At 35.9% G+C, this 21,238-nt stretch overlaps 1 protein-coding gene and 1 long non-coding RNA gene across 3 annotated transcripts; one reads left to right on the plus strand and one right to left on the minus strand.

Annotated features, from left to right (window-relative positions):
• Positions 1 to 326: 326 nt before the first annotated feature.
• Positions 327 to 5,970, minus strand: LOC127875866 (uncharacterized). Its single transcript, XM_052420590.1, has 5 exons — positions 5,784 to 5,970; positions 1,762 to 1,832; positions 1,346 to 1,443; positions 696 to 947; positions 327 to 434 (listed from the first exon to the last, which is right to left on the minus strand). Exons 3-5 carry the CDS (start codon positions 1,409 to 1,411, stop codon positions 342 to 344), a joined length of 411 nt encoding a protein of 136 aa, XP_052276550.1. The 5' UTR covers positions 1,412 to 1,443; positions 1,762 to 1,832; positions 5,784 to 5,970; the 3' UTR covers positions 327 to 341.
• Positions 5,971 to 11,600: 5,630 nt separating this feature from the next.
• On the plus strand, positions 11,601 to 20,374 carry LOC127879344 (uncharacterized). 2 transcript variants are annotated; one of them, XR_008049022.1, is made up of 3 exons: positions 11,601 to 12,228; positions 15,844 to 16,299; positions 19,915 to 20,374. It is a non-coding gene; the product is annotated as an uncharacterized LOC127879344 (long non-coding RNA). The 2 variants fall into 2 exon arrangements; XR_008049023.1 differs by having other exon boundaries at positions 20,067 to 20,374.
• The last annotated feature ends 864 nt before the right edge of the window (positions 20,375 to 21,238 follow it).

A 21,238-nucleotide genomic window follows, 5' to 3' on the forward strand; every position in this document is an offset into this window, starting at 1 on the left:
TAGAGTAACGAAAACGACTGAAAATATTGGCGAAACTAATGAGTGCCAGGCAATATTTATTACAAAACTGCAATATGGTACAATAACTATGTTTTTAACTTATTCTTTTCAGGCAAACCTCTGACTTAATCTGAATAGAATTCCAGCTATCAAAGATGATGGATAATTAACTGGCTGTTTTAAAGCTTTCTCAAAATAATAATTCAGAAGTCATTTCACTGTTTTATGTCTTGGTTTCAATGTGTCAAAAAGTGTCTATTCTTACCAAACACAACCTGCAACTTGGACTGGTCTTCAAGGCCAGGCCGTTTTAGAAGTTTTCCCCCCTGATAGGCTTCTGCCTAGTCTTTCCTCCGTGTAGAGGCGGCGAAACAACTTTTTAGCAGCCAGTTACTGGCATCTGTGATGCCAGAGACATCTGATAGTAGCTGGGCCTGAAATCAATGTTTACATTAAACTCTGTAACTTCATATAAAAAGTTTGAATTCCTTTCTTTTTTTTGCTCAAAGAAAATTATGTTCTTTTACCATCACTTTTCTGTGACATAATATGATGTTAAAATAATTTTACAAATTACAGAGTAAAGATAAAATTGTTCGAATCTGTTAAAAGTGAATTTAGATCAGTAAGCAATAACTGATGCTTCAGTTTGCCACCGCATACTGTAGTTTTTATATACTTTTTGTAATAATTACTTTTGTGTATCCACCATATGTCCTGTTGTGAGCATCTGGTGAAGGCAGGTCTGGTTGTTGTTGCTGGATTTGTTGTTGCTGCGGTGGTTGTTGCTGCTGGAGTTGTTGTTGCTGAGGTGGTTGTTGCTGCTGGAGTTGTTGTTGCTGAGGTGGTTGTTGCTGTTGGAGAAGTAGTTGCTGCTGTGTGAGAAGTTGTGTGAGAAGTTGCTGCTGTTGGAGAAGTTGCTGGGTCTCTGTAAGTCGCCCATCAAGCTGTCAAAAAAAGTATGACAAACCATTGAAATCAATAAATCTTTAGTAATATACTCTAAATATTGAAGTCCTACTGGTGACTTAAATAAATGCAATTTTGAGCTTATGTCATGTTTTGAATAAGTCAATTTAGGAGATAGTGTCAGGTTGCGGGATAGCTCAGTCTGTAGAGCACCAGCCAAGTTAATGAGAGGTATTCTGTTCCAGTCCCAGACAGGCACATCATTTGACATTTATAAGATCTTGCAAAATCAAGCCATATGATGATTTCTATCAAAATCATGTGCGGCAATCTGATACTCACAAAGTTTTATTTATTACATATATATAGATCTACCTTAAAATTGTGTATTTGCAAGATAGTAAACAGACAATATTGTTAATGCTCAAGTACTCACTACATTGTACCAGTTCCACAGTCTGCCAATTTCCCCATGCAGGTAGGAGTTCTGGGTCTGCAGCATCACCACCTCCCTCTTCAACCTGTCAACTTCACCTGTTCAAGTATAGAATCAATATTTTAATTTGTTGTGATTCTATGATCATTCAGCCATTATAAAAAGAGGCATTAAAAGTCTGATATTTAATTTGAACTGGTCATATGTAGTTATAGTGTCAAAAGAAATTATTCCAGCTTATGTTTACAATTTCACTTGCACTTACTGACGCAAAAAATGTTTTAAGAAGACCTGTGCTCCAATGAACAGGTCTCCCTGTGACAACTTATTGAACTTATTAATCACAACATCACATAGCAGATGAAATGTTTGGAATCAAGCCGTACAAATAAAATAACTTCTTAGTCTGAGCTTACCTTCTGTGTCACAATCATTATCATTCAATCTCACGTCTTCAGCTTTGTTTTTAGCTTCCTCAAGTCTCTGTCTGAAATTAAAACAGACATTTATCACATGCCTTACCCTGTTTCCCATGTAATATAACCATTACGAATATTTTTATCTTACACATGTGTAATATACTTTTTAAGCCTTTTCATTGGCTTTTTATACGCCCGTATAAAATACGGGACGTATTATGTGAAACCCCTTGGCGGGCGGCGGGCGGCGGGCGGCGGGCGGCGGGCGGAAGGCATCACTTTGTCCGGACTCTAATTCAAATTGTATTCATCCGATCTTCACCAAACTTGGTCAGCAGTTGCATCTAGTTGATATCTAGGCCAAGTTCGAATATGGGTCATGCCGGGTCAAAAACTAGGTCATAGGGTCAATAAGTGCATTTTCAAAGGGGCCACTTTGTCCGGACTCTATTTCAAATTGTATTCATCCGATCTTCACCAAACTTGGTCAGCAGTTGCATCTAGTTGATATCTAGGCCAAGTTCGAATATGGGTCATGCCGGGTCAAAAACTAGGTCATAGGGTCAATAAGTGCATTTTCAAAGGGGCCACTTTGTCCGGACTCTATTTCAAATTGTATTCATCCGATCTTCACCAAACTTGGTCAGCAGTTGCATCTAGTTGATATATAGGCCAAGTTCGAATATGGGTCATGCCGGGTCAAAAACTAGGTCATAGGGTCAATTAGTGCATTTTCAACGGCGCCACTTTGTCCGGACTCTAATTCAAATTGTATTCATCCGATCTTCACCAAATTTGGTCAGAAGTTGTGTCTAGATGATATGTAGGTCAAGTTCAAATATGGGTCATGCCGGGTCAAAAACTAGGTCACGAGGTTACTTAGTGCATTTCAAGCATTTAGCATGGTGTCCGCTCTCTAATTGAAGTAGTTTTCATCTGATCTTCACCTAATTTGGTCAGAAGTTGTGTCTAGATGATATGTAGGTCAAGTTCGAACATGGGTCATGCCGGGTCAAAAACGAGGTCACATAGTGCATTTCAAGCATTAAGCATGTTGTCCGCTCTTTAATTGAAGTAGTTTTCATCTGATCTTCACCAAATTTAGTCAGATGTTACATCTAAGTGATATCTAGGTCAAGTTCAAATATGGGTCATGCCGGGTCAATAACTAGGTCTTGAGGACACTTTCAAGCATTGAGCATGGTGTCCAAAACCTTAGAACGGGCGTATCTTGTGACAGTTTGGCACTCTTGTTTTCATTCGATTGTCCAATTGCATTTTGTTATTTTGCTGAAATGACGTTGCAGCGTTAAATGATGTCTCGAAATGTAAACAACATTCGGGATTTATCATTATGTTTGCGTTAATATTTATTTAATATGCTCATTAAAAAGCATGTGATAAAAAAGATTTGAGACTCATTATCTTTTCATACCATATTTCATTAAACTCGTCCAGGAAATTCATTAGTAAGCTTGCCAAAGGCTCGCTTACAAACAAAATTCCTTAACTTGTTTGATAAAATATGGTATGATATTAAATATATTAATGTTGTAGCCGTTTCCTTCTATAGACATTATCACTGGGGGCTGACGAGGTCAAAGCGTAGTCCGTTTCGCTACGACGTCGAGTATATGTTTTACTACGAAAACATTGTTTAAATACACATGACATCGAGAACGGATTAGTCGAACATTGTGTTTAAAACATGTAAGTTTATGATTTTGTAATAACAAAACTCTGAATTTAAGCACAATGTCATTTCATAGGTCTGTTACATCGAATTATAATCCAAGATGTGTCTGGTTTATGCGGTTAAACATGAAATATACCGCTGATTTATCAAACCGAAGTCAAGTTTCACTTTAAAAAATGCAATTAAGGTTTACAACTGTGTATAATTGACACAATTTTACAATTTCCATATTGATCTATGTATTGTTAAGCCACTGGTGTGTTTAGAAATGTGTAGGGTGACCCAGTTATCATAAATAAAGGCTAAATATTATTATAAGGCATGATCATGTCTCTGACAGTATACGTATATGCCTCGCTACGACAACGCTTTAGCGTGCATGCGTTTCTCACAGAAGACGTATTGGTTATCTCTCAAAGGCAAAATAAAGAAAAAAATTTTTTTAATAGAGTCATGGAGTGGCTGGATATTTCCTTTGAGACAGAGTAAGTAACAACGGCACAACATGATCCGAAGCGCACAGTCGACATGGTAATGCACATTATTATGATATAATTACATTCACGACTAGGCCAAAGGAAACGATTAAAATCGAAAATCCATATATAAGATGACAGTTGAGAGTCGAGTACCTAATGTCGTCGGTCTCAATAAAAATGACTCATCTTCTCCTCGTGACAATCCCTTATACGTTTATTTTGATAGAGACCGACGATAGGTTTTCAGCATACGGTACTCTTTATTAAATAACATTCGGTTCTCGTTATCCCCAACTCGCTTATCTCGAAACTCTGCTTATGTCAAAGTAAATCCCATGTCCCAACTTCGATCATTATTTATCTCATACGGATTTTGATTTTTACATTGTATATATCAAAGCGATTTTCTTGAAAATCGGTTATCGTCAACTAATTTTGAGGTAAATTTCATGTTCGTATACATGATTGTACCTGTAAAATCCACACCTGTAACAGCCGTAAGGTGTGGAAAGTAGGGCCCCAATGGCACAAATCCGCAATTGCATAATCAATATATTGTTGTAAAGGTGTGGCAGTGGGTTTCTGTCACAGGTTATTGTTAACTGCGTACATGAGACGGCCGGTAAATTAACCTCGTGTTACAATGCGGTTAAGGCCCAGTCTCACTATGATGCCGGCGGAGCCCCAGTGCGTGATCAGGCATCTACCGGGATGAGCCGGGGCCCTACCGGGATGAACCGGTGCTCCACCGGGATGAACCGTGGACGACCGGGGCTCCACCTGGAAAGTATGAAAATGTTTAATACCTCCGGGATGAACCGGTTGTCCCCGGTTAAACCGGGGCGTTGCCGCAGCTCTGCCGGGGTCTGATGCCGGTATAACCCCGGTGAGTGCCGGCGTAGTGACGGTTTACCGGGGCTCTGCCGGGACTCTGCAGGCTTTCACCGGGTTCAACCTTTTCGTTTGGATGTTCATGCGCACAGTGAAGCACGGCATCTTTTGCACTGGGAAATGGCAGTCTGCAGTAACTGCAAACTGCATGTGATATGTCCTGAAATGGATACAGAAACTTCGTTGAGCAACCTATGCATTATATTTGTACTTCGTTGCGCAACCAATACATACTCTGTGCGAAACCTTTACATAAAGCGACTTGTAATTTCCTTCGAAACAAAGCATTTGAATAATTAAAATATATGTTCGTAACCTGTTTTGAATTTTAAAATGTGTAATGTACACTGAATCAAAGTAAAATGTAGTTTTATTTAATTTAAGTTACCGTAATTGGCTATTTTAACAGAATAACCATCTTATGCATTGCTTCAAATCAAAATAATTCGATTTTAGCTCAAAATAAACTTAAAGGTTGCAACTACGCGCATTTGTTATTAGTTTGTTATTGAAAATAAGTACCTACCATTACTGGATGTTCCGTTCTATAATCCATAAACACCAGAAAATATGAAACTCGCCTATGAAAGTAGTGTATTTACACCATGTTTTCGTAGTAAAACATATACCCGACGTCGTAGCGAAACGGACTACGCTTTGACCTCGTCAGCCCCCAGTGATTATATGTTATGCAAGGCAGGCTCTTCTTATATCAGTGTTTGACACTTTTAACAATGATAAACAGTTATATGAACATAGTGAGAATATTTAAATAAAACAATTATTTTGGAAATTTCTTGGGTTCCAGTGCTCACACAGATATCAATATACTTGATTTTACTTCTTTCATATATAATTTCTTCATCAAAAGAAATTGATTTCTGAACAGTCTCCATAACTTTTACAAAATATTATTTAACAAAGACTGCGGACACATTACTAAATATGCATACCTCTTTGTGTCAAGTTCAGTTTTGTCTTCGCAAATATTAGTGCTTTCTCTCAACAGAGACCCCAGCTCTGTAAGACCCAGCTCTCCAGCAACATTTTCCTATAGGTGAAAAACAGAGACATGTTTAAAATTAAACATTACATGCACAGACAATTTTTGTCTCCTAAAATGGTCTCATGGTGTCAGTTAAGGTTTAATATAAATTTCTCAGAAATCAGAACACTTTAAGCAGTTCACAAAGGCTATTAAGATCTTCCATAGAAGACGAAATGCTAAAACAAGATAATATTGTTGTAATCGATTCTAATTGTGATCTGGTGTCTGCCTCATGTTCGATATTTCTTCACAAAGCTCAATAGTTTGTTTATCTTAACATGTATGTAAAATGTTTAGTTGTTTTTTTTTTCAGCGTATACATACCAGTTTTTTGTTTTCTCCATTTTTTTTATTTTTTCCCCTCGCCCCTTTTCCGCTTTCCGTCAGTTTTTTTGGTCCCTTCCTAATCAAAAGTATAATCATTTACATGAACTGTTAATAACGTCTGTTAATGCTATAATCAAGATTCATGGCAGAGAATGTAATATTTTGAAAATAATACTTAAAAAGCAGAGTTCAATAGAGAAAAAAGTATGCTTTTCCAAATGTTTGTATCTTGTGCCCTGAAGTGTAGAGTGATCTAATATTTTGGGTTATGGTAAGTGTGTGCGCCTGAAGTTGTCATGTAAGTTGTTATTTCTTTTTCACTTAGCATGCTGGTTTATCAAATGATGTGTACACTTACTTGATGAATTGAAGAAACTCAGACAAGATCCTGTTGTAAATATGTATTACATGTTTTTTAATAAAACTGACAAATCAAATATATTTAATTAACAACATATTTTCTCATTTTTACCTTATTTTATCATCAGTTTTAACAGGATCAGCCACACTCACAAGCTTGGCACATGTAGATTTAGGAGCAGTTTTCTCCGCCACCCTTTTCCCTTTAGGCGTCTCATTCTATTTATTCTCATTCTCTTTATTATCTGAATCTCTATAATAAAAAATACATAACAGTCAGAATAAACGTATATATGAAAAAAGGTAAAGAATGATATAAATAGTTGCACTATCAATCAGTTCAATACTTTTCAGAGTATGGAAGACACTTGTTCAGAATCAATGTCAAACCTTCCGAAAGAATGGTGGACAGAAAGGGCCCCCCTAACAACCTACCGTAAAAACGCAGTCATAAGTCTACCCGGCTCATAAGTCGGGGGGTATACTTTGGTACCAAAATTGGAGATTTTGAGTATGTTAGCTTCATAAGTCGAGTCAGAAATTTTCTGTTTACAAATTTCATTAACAGACGCCATTTTAAATGTACATGAAGTTGCGGTAGTATTCTATACATTGCACATGACGTCACTGTGGAACTGTTGAACGTAGGCAAAGCCAACACATGTATTCTAAATTTCGTTCAATATATTCAATACGATTTATTGTGGAAATGGAAAATAATATTTTTCAATATAGACGAGCAAAGCATAGGTCCACTCACAATTGTGTCCTTATTCTTACGCCAATCACGCACTAGTTTCTCACTTATACCAAACTCACCTTCAGCAGCACTGTTGTTGTTTAAATTCTCCCCAAACTCTATCACACGTATTTTAAATGCATTGTCATAAGCCTGGCGTTTGCGTTTGCCAGGCATTTTCAAAGATTTATCGTAAGTCCTTAGTTGTGTTTTTATGTCCCCCACTATAGTAGTGGGGGACATATTGTTTTTGCCCTGTCTGTTTGGTCTGTCTGTTGGTCTGTCTGTTTGCGCCAACTTTAACATTTTGCAATAACTTTTGCTATATTGAAGATAGCAACTTCATATTTGGCATGCATGTGTATCTCATGAAGCTGCACATTTTGAGTGGTGAAAGGTCAAGGTCAAGGTCATCCTTCAAGGTCAGAGGTCAAATATATGTGGCCAAAATCGCTCATTTTATGAATACTTTTGCAATATTGAAGATAGCAACTTGATATTTGGCATGCATGTGTATCTCATGGAGCTGCACATTTTGAGTGGTGAAAGGTCAAGGTCAAGGTCATCTTTCAAGGTCAGAGGTCAATTATATGTGGCCAAAATCGCTCATTTTATGAATACTTTTGCAATATTGAAGATAGCAACTTGATATTTGGCATGCATGTGCATCTCATGGAGCTGCACATTTTGAGTGGTGAAAGGTCAAGGTCAAGGTCATCCTTCAAGGTCAGAGGTCAAATATATGTGGCCCAAATCGCTTATTTTATGAATACTTTTGCAATATTGAAGATAGCAACTTGATATTTGGCATGCATGTGTATCTCATGGAGCTGCACATTTTGAGTGGTGAAAGGTCAAAGTCAAGGTCATCCTTCACAAGGTCAAGGTCATCCTACAATGTCAAACATCATATAGGGGGACATTGTGTTTCACAAACACATCTTGTTGTTTATCTAATTAATAAATGGTTGCACTCGATAATCTACGCTAGTAATTATCCACAAACTATTTTCAGCTTTTAATCCGATGAAACAATATTATCACTGTAATCCAATCTTTGTACTTTTAATCTGACTGTTAAAACAATTGATTAGTGTCTCGGTAAAACGTGTTTTTATAACAATGATTGAATACCCAAGAGACCGCTAACTCCACCTTTTTCTCTGAAACAGTTTCAAAGGCGGAGCTATACACGTGCTCAAGCATAATGGGACGATTGCAAGCGAGTTACAAACACGCGATTGGTTAAGCATATCGCTTCTCTAAACAAAGGAATCCAATTTTGTCGGCGAGAAAGGTGTTCTTTATGGCTTCTTGACAGGAAACAGCTTTCCTTTGATGACGTCAAACTGTCGATTCACACATAATGCGAATTTTCGCGAGACTTTAAATGATGTCCTTGATTCTTTGTTTACATGAACAGTAAAAAAACAACACCTGCTTACATGAAGACTTTGGATTAAATTATCAAAATAAAAAGAAGAGTAATTGCAAACTGTGATTATATTTATTGGTAAGTATCAGTAAAAATACGACGTTTTGTAAGTCGTAAATCAACGATTTTTTTTTTATACAACAACAACAACTATTTCCGCGGAGATCAATCTTCATCGAATTTCATTATTTTTTTCATGGAATTTCATTATATTTTTCATGGACCACCTCATAAGTCGATACCGTTTTTTTAATCAAATTTTGGAGGTAAAAAATATCGACTTATGACTGGGTTTTTACGATAATCCACTTGGCCAAAAAGCTACTCAAAGTTATAAGACGCAAGTGGTCATACTCACTGTAACGTTATTTTATGCCCAAATATTTAAGGAGCCCTAATAATGGAGGACATGTGCTGGCACTTATTTGTTATGCTTTTATTTCCTTGAAAGCATAGCAAGTAAAAACAAAGTCAAAATAAACGTTTCCAACAAAAATGGTATGAACAGTGCCAATAAAATTTCAAGTTCGTACTCAATTCGAACATCATACTTTTTTACAAAAATAAAAAATATCCAACATGTATAGCAATTCGTTTCGCTTGAAAACATGTATTTTAATTGATTGGCTACATACTGTCGTCTAACCATCCTGACATTCAATCTGTAAACCCAGAACAAGACATTGTCGCACCCATATTTAACGATTTTATTGCATCAGTGGCTAAAAACGTAAGAAAACACAACAGGAAACGGGTCCCAACAAAAACTGGAAGATTGGAAAACCAAATATGATTTGACAGTTAACTGCTAAAGCAATTATTCTTTTGAGATGAGACAGTGACATTAGTATTCATTTACTGAGCTTACTATTTGGCTGGTATTTTTTGTCAAGAAAATAAAAGAAATAGTATTAAGTCATGAGTTTTAATGATCATAATTCAGAATGGAAAACCTTATAAAGTAATTGTTTCAGAAGCTAAATATATTTATTATAATTGCTGCACATGTTTCTGTAAAGTCAGTTATACACCCTTCAATCTCCAAGAATACGGGTACTACAGTACGGTACTACCTCTATTAAAGGATATAGTTGTACAGGTACTAATTGATTCTCAGTGTTACTCCTTTTCTTTTTGACTGTGACAATACCGTTACTTATTTCACAAATCCTTATCTGGAGCTCTGCAAAAGCTTTATGTTTTGACACAATCAAATCACCAAAATTAGCATGTACTGATCTGACTATGTATGCTTGATAAACACATATGATGTCAATTTAGGTATTCAAAAAGCAATTAGAATAGAAATATAATAAAAAAAAGATCTATTGTGATAGTATCGCAATAGTGAAGCTATGGATAGCCTATTGTAATAGCATTTTCAACTATCAATAACTAGCGCGATAGTCATTTTAGCTGCAATAGTCACCCCTAGTCATATGTCACCAAACCCTTTGGGAATTAACATATTCACCTCAAGTTCAGGTATGTTTCAAAAACATTCTTCAGCATGTCAATTTTTCTAGTTTAATATTATTAAACAACAAGAAATCTGTGTTTGAAATACAAACAAAAACAACATATTTAAGGTCAAAAACACAATTTAAGCAAAACTTAATATCTAGATACATATTTAAGTTCCTACAATGTTTATTACAATAGAGACAAAACTTGCCTTTTTGCAAACTCTCAGTGTCAGACAATGAGGCACGAAACTCTTCAGTCCCCGTCCACTCTGGTCTGTTCTGGTATGCTTCCAGGAGCATGTCTTCAACTTCTGCAATTCTTCTTATGTTGAAAATGTACAGTCTGCACATAGTCGCCTTTGCCAGTCTAGTCCAACTTCCAGGATTAGGACAAGCACAAAGAACTCTGACTTCACATTCTCTATGATCTGTTTTATATAATCCCTGAACCTTACAAGATCATTTGTTTCTGGTATGCACTTTAATTTGTTCATATCATGAACAATTTTCTGTCTTGTCATTGGAGCGTTTTATCGATATTTCCAATCTGCATCAAACAACACTTTGAACAGTCTTGTTTCCTCTGCCATTTCATTTGAATTGCATCTTACAGAATAGCCATTTTTAATCATTATACAATGACCAAGCAGATGACCCATATTGTTAGCAAGGATGACACTGTTCTGCGACAGACTCAAGGTGCTACTAACAACCAGGTCAAAGTTATCTTACAAAGAAGCTTGTTTAAGCTAACCATTGGCAGATGCTCACTTGCTTTTATCACTAGACGAGCCAAGGTCCTAGCATTTTGGCTACCGGTAATCCTATGCATATCATTTTTCTTCTGTATGTGTTTCCCTCCCAATGAACACACCTGCAATGAACTGAACAACTTAATAATAGTATCTTTTTTAACAACTTCCTTTATATCATCATCATGCATTGTGCGTAGCATTTCTGCAACAGCCTTTTCATTTTCAGTATGCAAACAACTGTAAAGTAGGCTTTTGGCTTTCCGTACAGCACTTTTTGTGTCCGTCGTATTACCACTATTAGTATCATTTGGCCGCAATTTACACGTTCGGAGATGATGTGTATTCTAAATTTCGTTCAATATATTCAATACGATTTATTGTGGAAATGGAAAATAATATTTTTCAATATAGACGAGCAAAGCATAGGTCCACTCACAATTGTGTCCTTATTCTTACGCCAATCACGCACTAGTTTCTCACTTATACCAAACTCACCTTCAGCAGCACTGTTGTTGTTTAAATTCTCCCCAAACTCTATCACACGTATTTTAAATGCATTGTCATAAGCCTGGCGTTTGCGTTTGCCAGGCATTTTCAAAGATTTATCGTAAGTCCTTAGTTGTGTTTTTATGTCCCCCACTATAGTAGTGGGGGACATATTGTTTTTGCCCTGTCTGTTTGGTCTGTCTGTTGGTCTGTCTGTTTGCGCCAACTTTAACATTTTGCAATAACTTTTGCTATATTGAAGATAGCAACTTCATATTTGGCATGCATGTGTATCTCATGAAGCTGCACATTTTGAGTGGTGAAAGGTCAAGGTCAAGGTCATCCTTCAAGGTCAGAGGTCAAATATATGTGGCCAAAATCGCTCATTTTATGAATACTTTTGCAATATTGAAGATAGCAACTTGATATTTGGCATGCATGTGTATCTCATGGAGCTGCACATTTTGAGTGGTGAAAGGTCAAGGTCAAGGTCATCTTTCAAGGTCAGAGGTCAATTATATGTGGCCAAAATCGCTCATTTTATGAATACTTTTGCAATATTGAAGATAGCAACTTGATATTTGGCATGCATGTGCATCTCATGGAGCTGCACATTTTGAGTGGTGAAAGGTCAAGGTCAAGGTCATCCTTCAAGGTCAGAGGTCAAATATATGTGGCCCAAATCGCTTATTTTATGAATACTTTTGCAATATTGAAGATAGCAACTTGATATTTGGCATGCATGTGTATCTCATGGAGCTGCACATTTTGAGTGGTGAAAGGTCAAAGTCAAGGTCATCCTTCACAAGGTCAAGGTCATCCTACAATGTCAAACATCATATAGGGGGACATTGTGTTTCACAAACACATCTTGTTGTTTATCTAATTAATAAATGGTTGCACTCGATAATCTACGCTAGTAATTATCCACAAACTATTTTCAGCTTTTAATCCGATGAAACAATATTATCACTGTAATCCAATCTTTGTACTTTTAATCTGACTGTTAAAACAATTGATTAGTGTCTCGGTAAAACGTGTTTTTATAACAATGATTGAATACCCAAGAGACCGCTAACTCCACCTTTTTCTCTGAAACAGTTTCAAAGGCGGAGCTATACACGTGCTCAAGCATAATGGGACGATTGCAAGCGAGTTACAAACACGCGATTGGTTAAGCATATCGCTTCTCTAAACAAAGGAATCCAATTTTGTCGGCGAGAAAGGTGTTCTTTATGGCTTCTTGACAGGAAACAGCTTTCCTTTGATGACGTCAAACTGTCGATTCACACATAATGCGAATTTTCGCGAGACTTTAAATGATGTCCTTGATTCTTTGTTTACATGAACAGTAAAAAAACAACACCTGCTTACATGAAGACTTTGGATTAAATTATCAAAATAAAAAGAAGAGTAATTGCAAACTGTGATTATATTTATTGGTAAGTATCAGTAAAAATACGACGTTTTGTAAGTCGTAAATCAACGATTTTTTTTTTATACAACAACAACAACTATTTCCGCGGAGATCAATCTTCATCGAATTTCATTATTTTTTTCATGGAATTTCATTATATTTTTCATGGACCACCTCATAAGTCGATACCGTTTTTTTAATCAAATTTTGGAGGTAAAAAATATCGACTTATGACTGGGTTTTTACGATAATCCACTTGGCCAAAAAGCTACTCAAAGTTATAAGACGCAAGTGGTCATACTCACTGTAACGTTATTTTATGCCCAAATATTTAAGGAGCCCTAATAATGGAGGACATGTGCTGGCACTTATTTGTTATGCTTTTATTTCCTTGAAAGCATAGCAAGTAAAAACAAAGTCAAAATAAACGTTTCCAACAAAAATGGTATGAACAGTGCCAATAAAATTTCAAGTTCGTACTCAATTCGAACATCATACTTTTTTACAAAAATAAAAAATATCCAACATGTATAGCAATTCGTTTCGCTTGAAAACATGTATTTTAATTGATTGGCTACATACTGTCGTCTAACCATCCTGACATTCAATCTGTAAACCCAGAACAAGACATTGTCGCACCCATATTTAACGATTTTATTGCATCAGTGGCTAAAAACGTAAGAAAACACAACAGGAAACGGGTCCCAACAAAAACTGGAAGATTGGAAAACCAAATATGATTTGACAGTTAACTGCTAAAGCAATTATTCTTTTGAGATGAGACAGTGACATTAGTATTCATTTACTGAGCTTACTATTTGGCTGGTATTTTTTGTCAAGAAAATAAAAGAAATAGTATTAAGTCATGAGTTTTAATGATCATAATTCAGAATGGAAAACCTTATAAAGTAATTGTTTCAGAAGCTAAATATATTTATTATAATTGCTGCACATGTTTCTGTAAAGTCAGTTATACACCCTTCAATCTCCAAGAATACGGGTACTACAGTACGGTACTACCTCTATTAAAGGATATAGTTGTACAGGTACTAATTGATTCTCAGTGTTACTCCTTTTCTTTTTGACTGTGACAATACCGTTACTTATTTCACAAATCCTTATCTGGAGCTCTGCAAAAGCTTTATGTTTTGACACAATCAAATCACCAAAATTAGCATGTACTGATCTGACTATGTATGCTTGATAAACACATATGATGTCAATTTAGGTATTCAAAAAGCAATTAGAATAGAAATATAATAAAAAAAAGATCTATTGTGATAGTATCGCAATAGTGAAGCTATGGATAGCCTATTGTAATAGCATTTTCAACTATCAATAACTAGCGCGATAGTCATTTTAGCTGCAATAGTCACCCCTAGTCATATGTCACCAAACCCTTTGGGAATTAACATATTCACCTCAAGTTCAGGTATGTTTCAAAAACATTCTTCAGCATGTCAATTTTTCTAGTTTAATATTATTAAACAACAAGAAATCTGTGTTTGAAATACAAACAAAAACAACATATTTAAGGTCAAAAACACAATTTAAGCAAAACTTAATATCTAGATACATATTTAAGTTCCTACAATGTTTATTACAATAGAGACAAAACTTGCCTTTTTGCAAACTCTCAGTGTCAGACAATGAGGCACGAAACTCTTCAGTCCCCGTCCACTCTGGTCTGTTCTGGTATGCTTCCAGGAGCATGTCTTCAACTTCTGCAATTCTTCTTATGTTGAAAATGTACAGTCTGCACATAGTCGCCTTTGCCAGTCTAGTCCAACTTCCAGGATTAGGACAAGCACAAAGAACTCTGACTTCACATTCTCTATGATCTGTTTTATATAATCCCTGAACCTTACAAGATCATTTGTTTCTGGTATGCACTTTAATTTGTTCATATCATGAACAATTTTCTGTCTTGTCATTGGAGCGTTTTATCGATATTTCCAATCTGCATCAAACAACACTTTGAACAGTCTTGTTTCCTCTGCCATTTCATTTGAATTGCATCTTACAGAATAGCCATTTTTAATCATTATACAATGACCAAGCAGATGACCCATATTGTTAGCAAGGATGACACTGTTCTGCGACAGACTCAAGGTGCTACTAACAACCAGGTCAAAGTTATCTTACAAAGAAGCTTGTTTAAGCTAACCATTGGCAGATGCTCACTTGCTTTTATCACTAGACGAGCCAAGGTCCTAGCATTTTGGCTACCGGTAATCCTATGCATATCATTTTTCTTCTGTATGTGTTTCCCTCCCAATGAACACACCTGCAATGAACTGAACAACTTAATAATAGTATCTTTTTTAACAACTTCCTTTATATCATCATCATGCATTGTGCGTAGCATTTCTGCAACAGCCTTTTCATTTTCAGTATGCAAACAACTGTAAAGTAGGCTTTTGGCTTTCCGTACAGCACTTTTTGTGTCCGTCGTATTACCACTATTAGTATCATTTGGCCGCAATTTACACGTTCGGAGATGATGTGTATTCTAAATTTCGTTCAATATATTCAATACGATTTATTGTGGAAATGGAAAATAATATTTTTCAATATAGACGAGCAAAGCATAGGTCCACTCACAATTGTGTCCTTATTCTTACGCCAATCACGCACTAGTTTCTCACTTATACCAAACTCACCTTCAGCAGCACTGTTGTTGTTTAAATTCTCCCCAAACTCTATCACACGTATTTTAAATGCATTGTCATAAGCCTGGCGTTTGCGTTTGCCAGGCATTTTCAAAGATTTATCGTAAGTCCTTAGTTGTGTTTTTATGTCCCCCACTATAGTAGTGGGGGACATATTGTTTTTGCCCTGTCTGTTTGGTCTGTCTGTTGGTCTGTCTGTTTGCGCCAACTTTAACATTTTGCAATAACTTTTGCTATATTGAAGATAGCAACTTCATATTTGGCATGCATGTGTATCTCATGAAGCTGCACATTTTGAGTGGTGAAAGGTCAAGGTCAAGGTCATCCTTCAAGGTCAGAGGTCAAATATATGTGGCCAAAATCGCTCATTTTATGAATACTTTTGCAATATTGAAGATAGCAACTTGATATTTGGCATGCATGTGTATCTCATGGAGCTGCACATTTTGAGTGGTGAAAGGTCAAGGTCAAGGTCATCTTTCAAGGTCAGAGGTCAATTATATGTGGCCAAAATCGCTCATTTTATGAATACTTTTGCAATATTGAAGATAGCAACTTGATATTTGGCATGCATGTGCATCTCATGGAGCTGCACATTTTGAGTGGTGAAAGGTCAAGGTCAAGGTCATCCTTCAAGGTCAGAGGTCAAATATATGTGGCCCAAATCGCTTATTTTATGAATACTTTTGCAATATTGAAGATAGCAACTTGATATTTGGCATGCATGTGTATCTCATGGAGCTGCACATTTTGAGTGGTGAAAGGTCAAAGTCAAGGTCATCCTTCACAAGGTCAAGGTCATCCTACAATGTCAAACATCATATAGGGGGACATTGTGTTTCACAAACACATCTTGTTGTTTATCTAATTAATAAATGGTTGCACTCGATAATCTACGCTAGTAATTATCCACAAACTATTTTCAGCTTTTAATCCGATGAAACAATATTATCACTGTAATCCAATCTTTGTACTTTTAATCTGACTGTTAAAACAATTGATTAGTGTCTCGGTAAAACGTGTTTTTATAACAATGATTGAATACCCAAGAGACCGCTAACTCCACCTTTTTCTCTGAAACAGTTTCAAAGGCGGAGCTATACACGTGCTCAAGCATAATGGGACGATTGCAAGCGAGTTACAAACACGCGATTGGTTAAGCATATCGCTTCTCTAAACAAAGGAATCCAATTTTGTCGGCGAGAAAGGTGTTCTTTATGGCTTCTTGACAGGAAACAGCTTTCCTTTGATGACGTCAAACTGTCGATTCACACATAATGCGAATTTTCGCGAGACTTTAAATGATGTCCTTGATTCTTTGTTTACATGAACAGTAAAAAAACAACACCTGCTTACATGAAGACTTTGGATTAAATTATCAAAATAAAAAGAAGAGTAATTGCAAACTGTGATTATATTTATTGGTAAGTATCAGTAAAAATACGACGTTTTGTAAGTCGTAAATCAACGATTTTTTTTTTATACAACAACAACAACTATTTCCGCGGAGATCAATCTTCATCGAATTTCATTATTTTTTTCATGGAATTTCATTATATTTTTCATGGACCACCTCATAAGTCGATACCGTTTTTTTAATCAAATTTTGGAGGTAAAAAATATCGACTTATGACTGGGTTTTTACGATAATCCACTTGGCCAAAAAGCTACTCAAAGTTATAAGACGCAAGTGGTCATACTCACTGTAACGTTATTTTATGCCCAAATATTTAAGGAGCCCTAATAATGGAGGACATGTGCTGGCACTTATTTGTTATGCTTTTATTTCCTTGAAAGCATAGCAAGTAAAAACAAAGTCAAAATAAACGTTTCCAACAAAAATGGTATGAACAGTGCCAATAAAATTTCAAGTTCGTACTCAATTCGAACATCATACTTTTTTACAAAAATAAAAAATATCCAACATGTATAGCAATTCGTTTCGCTTGAAAACATGTATTTTAATTGATTGGCTACATACTGTCGTCTAACCATCCTGACATTCAATCTGTAAACCCAGAACAAGACATTGTCGCACCCATATTTAACGATTTTATTGCATCAGTGGCTAAAAACGTAAGAAAACACAACAGGAAACGGGTCCCAACAAAAACTGGAAGATTGGAAAACCAAATATGATTTGACAGTTAACTGCTAAAGCAATTATTCTTTTGAGATGAGACAGTGACATTAGTATTCATTTACTGAGCTTACTATTTGGCTGGTATTTTTTGTCAAGAAAATAAAAGAAATAGTATTAAGTCATGAGTTTTAATGATCATAATTCAGAATGGAAAACCTTATAAAGTAATTGTTTCAGAAGCTAAATATATTTATTATAATTGCTGCACATGTTTCTGTAAAGTCAGTTATACACCCTTCAATCTCCAAGAATACGGGTACTACAGTACGGTACTACCTCTATTAAAGGATATAGTTGTACAGGTACTAATTGATTCTCAGTGTTACTCCTTTTCTTTTTGACTGTGACAATACCGTTACTTATTTCACAAATCCTTATCTGGAGCTCTGCAAAAGCTTTATGTTTTGACACAATCAAATCACCAAAATTAGCATGTACTGATCTGACTATGTATGCTTGATAAACACATATGATGTCAATTTAGGTATTCAAAAAGCAATTAGAATAGAAATATAATAAAAAAAAGATCTATTGTGATAGTATCGCAATAGTGAAGCTATGGATAGCCTATTGTAATAGCATTTTCAACTATCAATAACTAGCGCGATAGTCATTTTAGCTGCAATAGTCACCCCTAGTCATATGTCACCAAACCCTTTGGGAATTAACATATTCACCTCAAGTTCAGGTATGTTTCAAAAACATTCTTCAGCATGTCAATTTTTCTAGTTTAATATTATTAAACAACAAGAAATCTGTGTTTGAAATACAAACAAAAACAACATATTTAAGGTCAAAAACACAATTTAAGCAAAACTTAATATCTAGATACATATTTAAGTTCCTACAATGTTTATTACAATAGAGACAAAACTTGCCTTTTTGCAAACTCTCAGTGTCAGACAATGAGGCACGAAACTCTTCAGTCCCCGTCCACTCTGGTCTGTTCTGGTATGCTTCCAGGAGCATGTCTTCAACTTCTGCAATTCTTCTTATGTTGAAAATGTACAGTCTGCACATAGTCGCCTTTGCCAGTCTAGTCCAACTTCCAGGATTAGGACAAGCACAAAGAACTCTGACTTCACATTCTCTATGATCTGTTTTATATAATCCCTGAACCTTACAAGATCATTTGTTTCTGGTATGCACTTTAATTTGTTCATATCATGAACAATTTTCTGTCTTGTCATTGGAGCGTTTTATCGATATTTCCAATCTGCATCAAACAACACTTTGAACAGTCTTGTTTCCTCTGCCATTTCATTTGAATTGCATCTTACAGAATAGCCATTTTTAATCATTATACAATGACCAAGCAGATGACCCATATTGTTAGCAAGGATGACACTGTTCTGCGACAGACTCAAGGTGCTACTAACAACCAGGTCAAAGTTATCTTACAAAGAAGCTTGTTTAAGCTAACCATTGGCAGATGCTCACTTGCTTTTATCACTAGACGAGCCAAGGTCCTAGCATTTTGGCTACCGGTAATCCTATGCATATCATTTTTCTTCTGTATGTGTTTCCCTCCCAATGAACACACCTGCAATGAACTGAACAACTTAATAATAGTATCTTTTTTAACAACTTCCTTTATATCATCATCATGCATTGTGCGTAGCATTTCTGCAACAGCCTTTTCATTTTCAGTATGCAAACAACTGTAAAGTAGGCTTTTGGCTTTCCGTACAGCACTTTTTGTGTCCGTCGTATTACCACTATTAGTATCATTTGGCCGCAATTTACACGTTCGGAGATGATGTGTATTCTAAATTTCGTTCAATATATTCAATACGATTTATTGTGGAAATGGAAAATAATATTTTTCAATATAGACGAGCAAAGCATAGGTCCACTCACAATTGTGTCCTTATTCTTACGCCAATCACGCACTAGTTTCTCACTTATACCAAACTCACCTTCAGCAGCACTGTTGTTGTTTAAATTCTCCCCAAACTCTATCACACGTATTTTAAATGCATTGTCATAAGCCTGGCGTTTGCGTTTGCCAGGCATTTTCAAAGATTTATCGTAAGTCCTTAGTTGTGTTTTTATGTCCCCCACTATAGTAGTGGGGGACATATTGTTTTTGCCCTGTCTGTTTGGTCTGTCTGTTGGTCTGTCTGTTTGCGCCAACTTTAACATTTTGCAATAACTTTTGCTATATTGAAGATAGCAACTTCATATTTGGCATGCATGTGTATCTCATGAAGCTGCACATTTTGAGTGGTGAAAGGTCAAGGTCAAGGTCATCCTTCAAGGTCAGAGGTCAAATATATGTGGCCAAAATCGCTCATTTTATGAATACTTTTGCAATATTGAAGATAGCAACTTGATATTTGGCATGCATGTGTATCTCATGGAGCTGCACATTTTGAGTGGTGAAAGGTCAAGGTCAAGGTCATCTTTCAAGGTCAGAGGTCAATTATATGTGGCCAAAATCGCTCATTTTATGAATACTTTTGCAATATTGAAGATAGCAACTTGATATTTGGCATGCATGTGCATCTCATGGAGCTGCACATTTTGAGTGGTGAAAGGTCAAGGTCAAGGTCATCCTTCAAGGTCAGAGGTCAAATATATGTGGCCCAAATCGCTTATTTTATGAATACTTTTGCAATATTGAAGATAGCAACTTGATATTTGGCATGCATGTGTATCTCATGGAGCTGCACATTTTGAGTGGTGAAAGGTCAAAGTCAAGGTCATCCTTCACAAGGTCAAGGTCATCCTACAATGTCAAACATCATATAGGGGGACATTGTGTTTCACAAACACATCTTGTTGTTTATCTAATTAATAAATGGTTGCACTCGATAATCTACGCTAGTAATTATCCACAAACTATTTTCAGCTTTTAATCCGATGAAACAATATTATCACTGTAATCCAATCTTTGTACTTTTAATCTGACTGTTAAAACAATTGATTAGTGTCTCGGTAAAACGTGTTTTTATAACAATGATTGAATACCCAAGAGACCGCTAACTCCACCTTTTTCTCTGAAACAGTTTCAAAGGCGGAGCTATACACGTGCTCAAGCATAATGGGACGATTGCAAGCGAGTTACAAACACGCGATTGGTTAAGCATATCGCTTCTCTAAACAAAGGAATCCAATTTTGTCGGCGAGAAAGGTGTTCTTTATGGCTTCTTGACAGGAAACAGCTTTCCTTTGATGACGTCAAACTGTCGATTCACACATAATGCGAATTTTCGCGAGACTTTAAATGATGTCCTTGATTCTTTGTTTACATGAACAGTAAAAAAACAACACCTGCTTACATGAAGACTTTGGATTAAATTATCAAAATAAAAAGAAGAGTAATTGCAAACTGTGATTATATTTATTGGTAAGTATCAGTAAAAATACGACGTTTTGTAAGTCGTAAATCAACGATTTTTTTTTTATACAACAACAACAACTATTTCCGCGGAGATCAATCTTCATCGAATTTCATTATTTTTTTCATGGAATTTCATTATATTTTTCATGGACCACCTCATAAGTCGATACCGTTTTTTTAATCAAATTTTGGAGGTAAAAAATATCGACTTATG

This window comes from Dreissena polymorpha, chromosome 4 (assembly GCF_020536995.1).
Source record: "Dreissena polymorpha isolate Duluth1 chromosome 4, UMN_Dpol_1.0, whole genome shotgun sequence".
Classification (NCBI taxonomy): domain Eukaryota; kingdom Metazoa; phylum Mollusca; class Bivalvia; order Myida; family Dreissenidae; genus Dreissena; species Dreissena polymorpha.

Coding starts and splice junctions, on each gene's coding strand:
- LOC127875866 (XM_052420590.1), bottom strand. CDS start 1,411: ATGCTGCAGACCCAGAACTCCTACCTGCATGGGGAAATTGGCAGACTG. Junction 948..1,345: donor TGTGGAACTGGTACAATGTA/GTGAGTACTTGA, acceptor TTTTTTTGACAG/CTTGATGGGCGACTTACAGA. Junction 435..695: donor CATATGGTGGATACACAAAA/GTAATTATTACA, acceptor CATTGATTTCAG/GCCCAGCTACTATCAGATGT.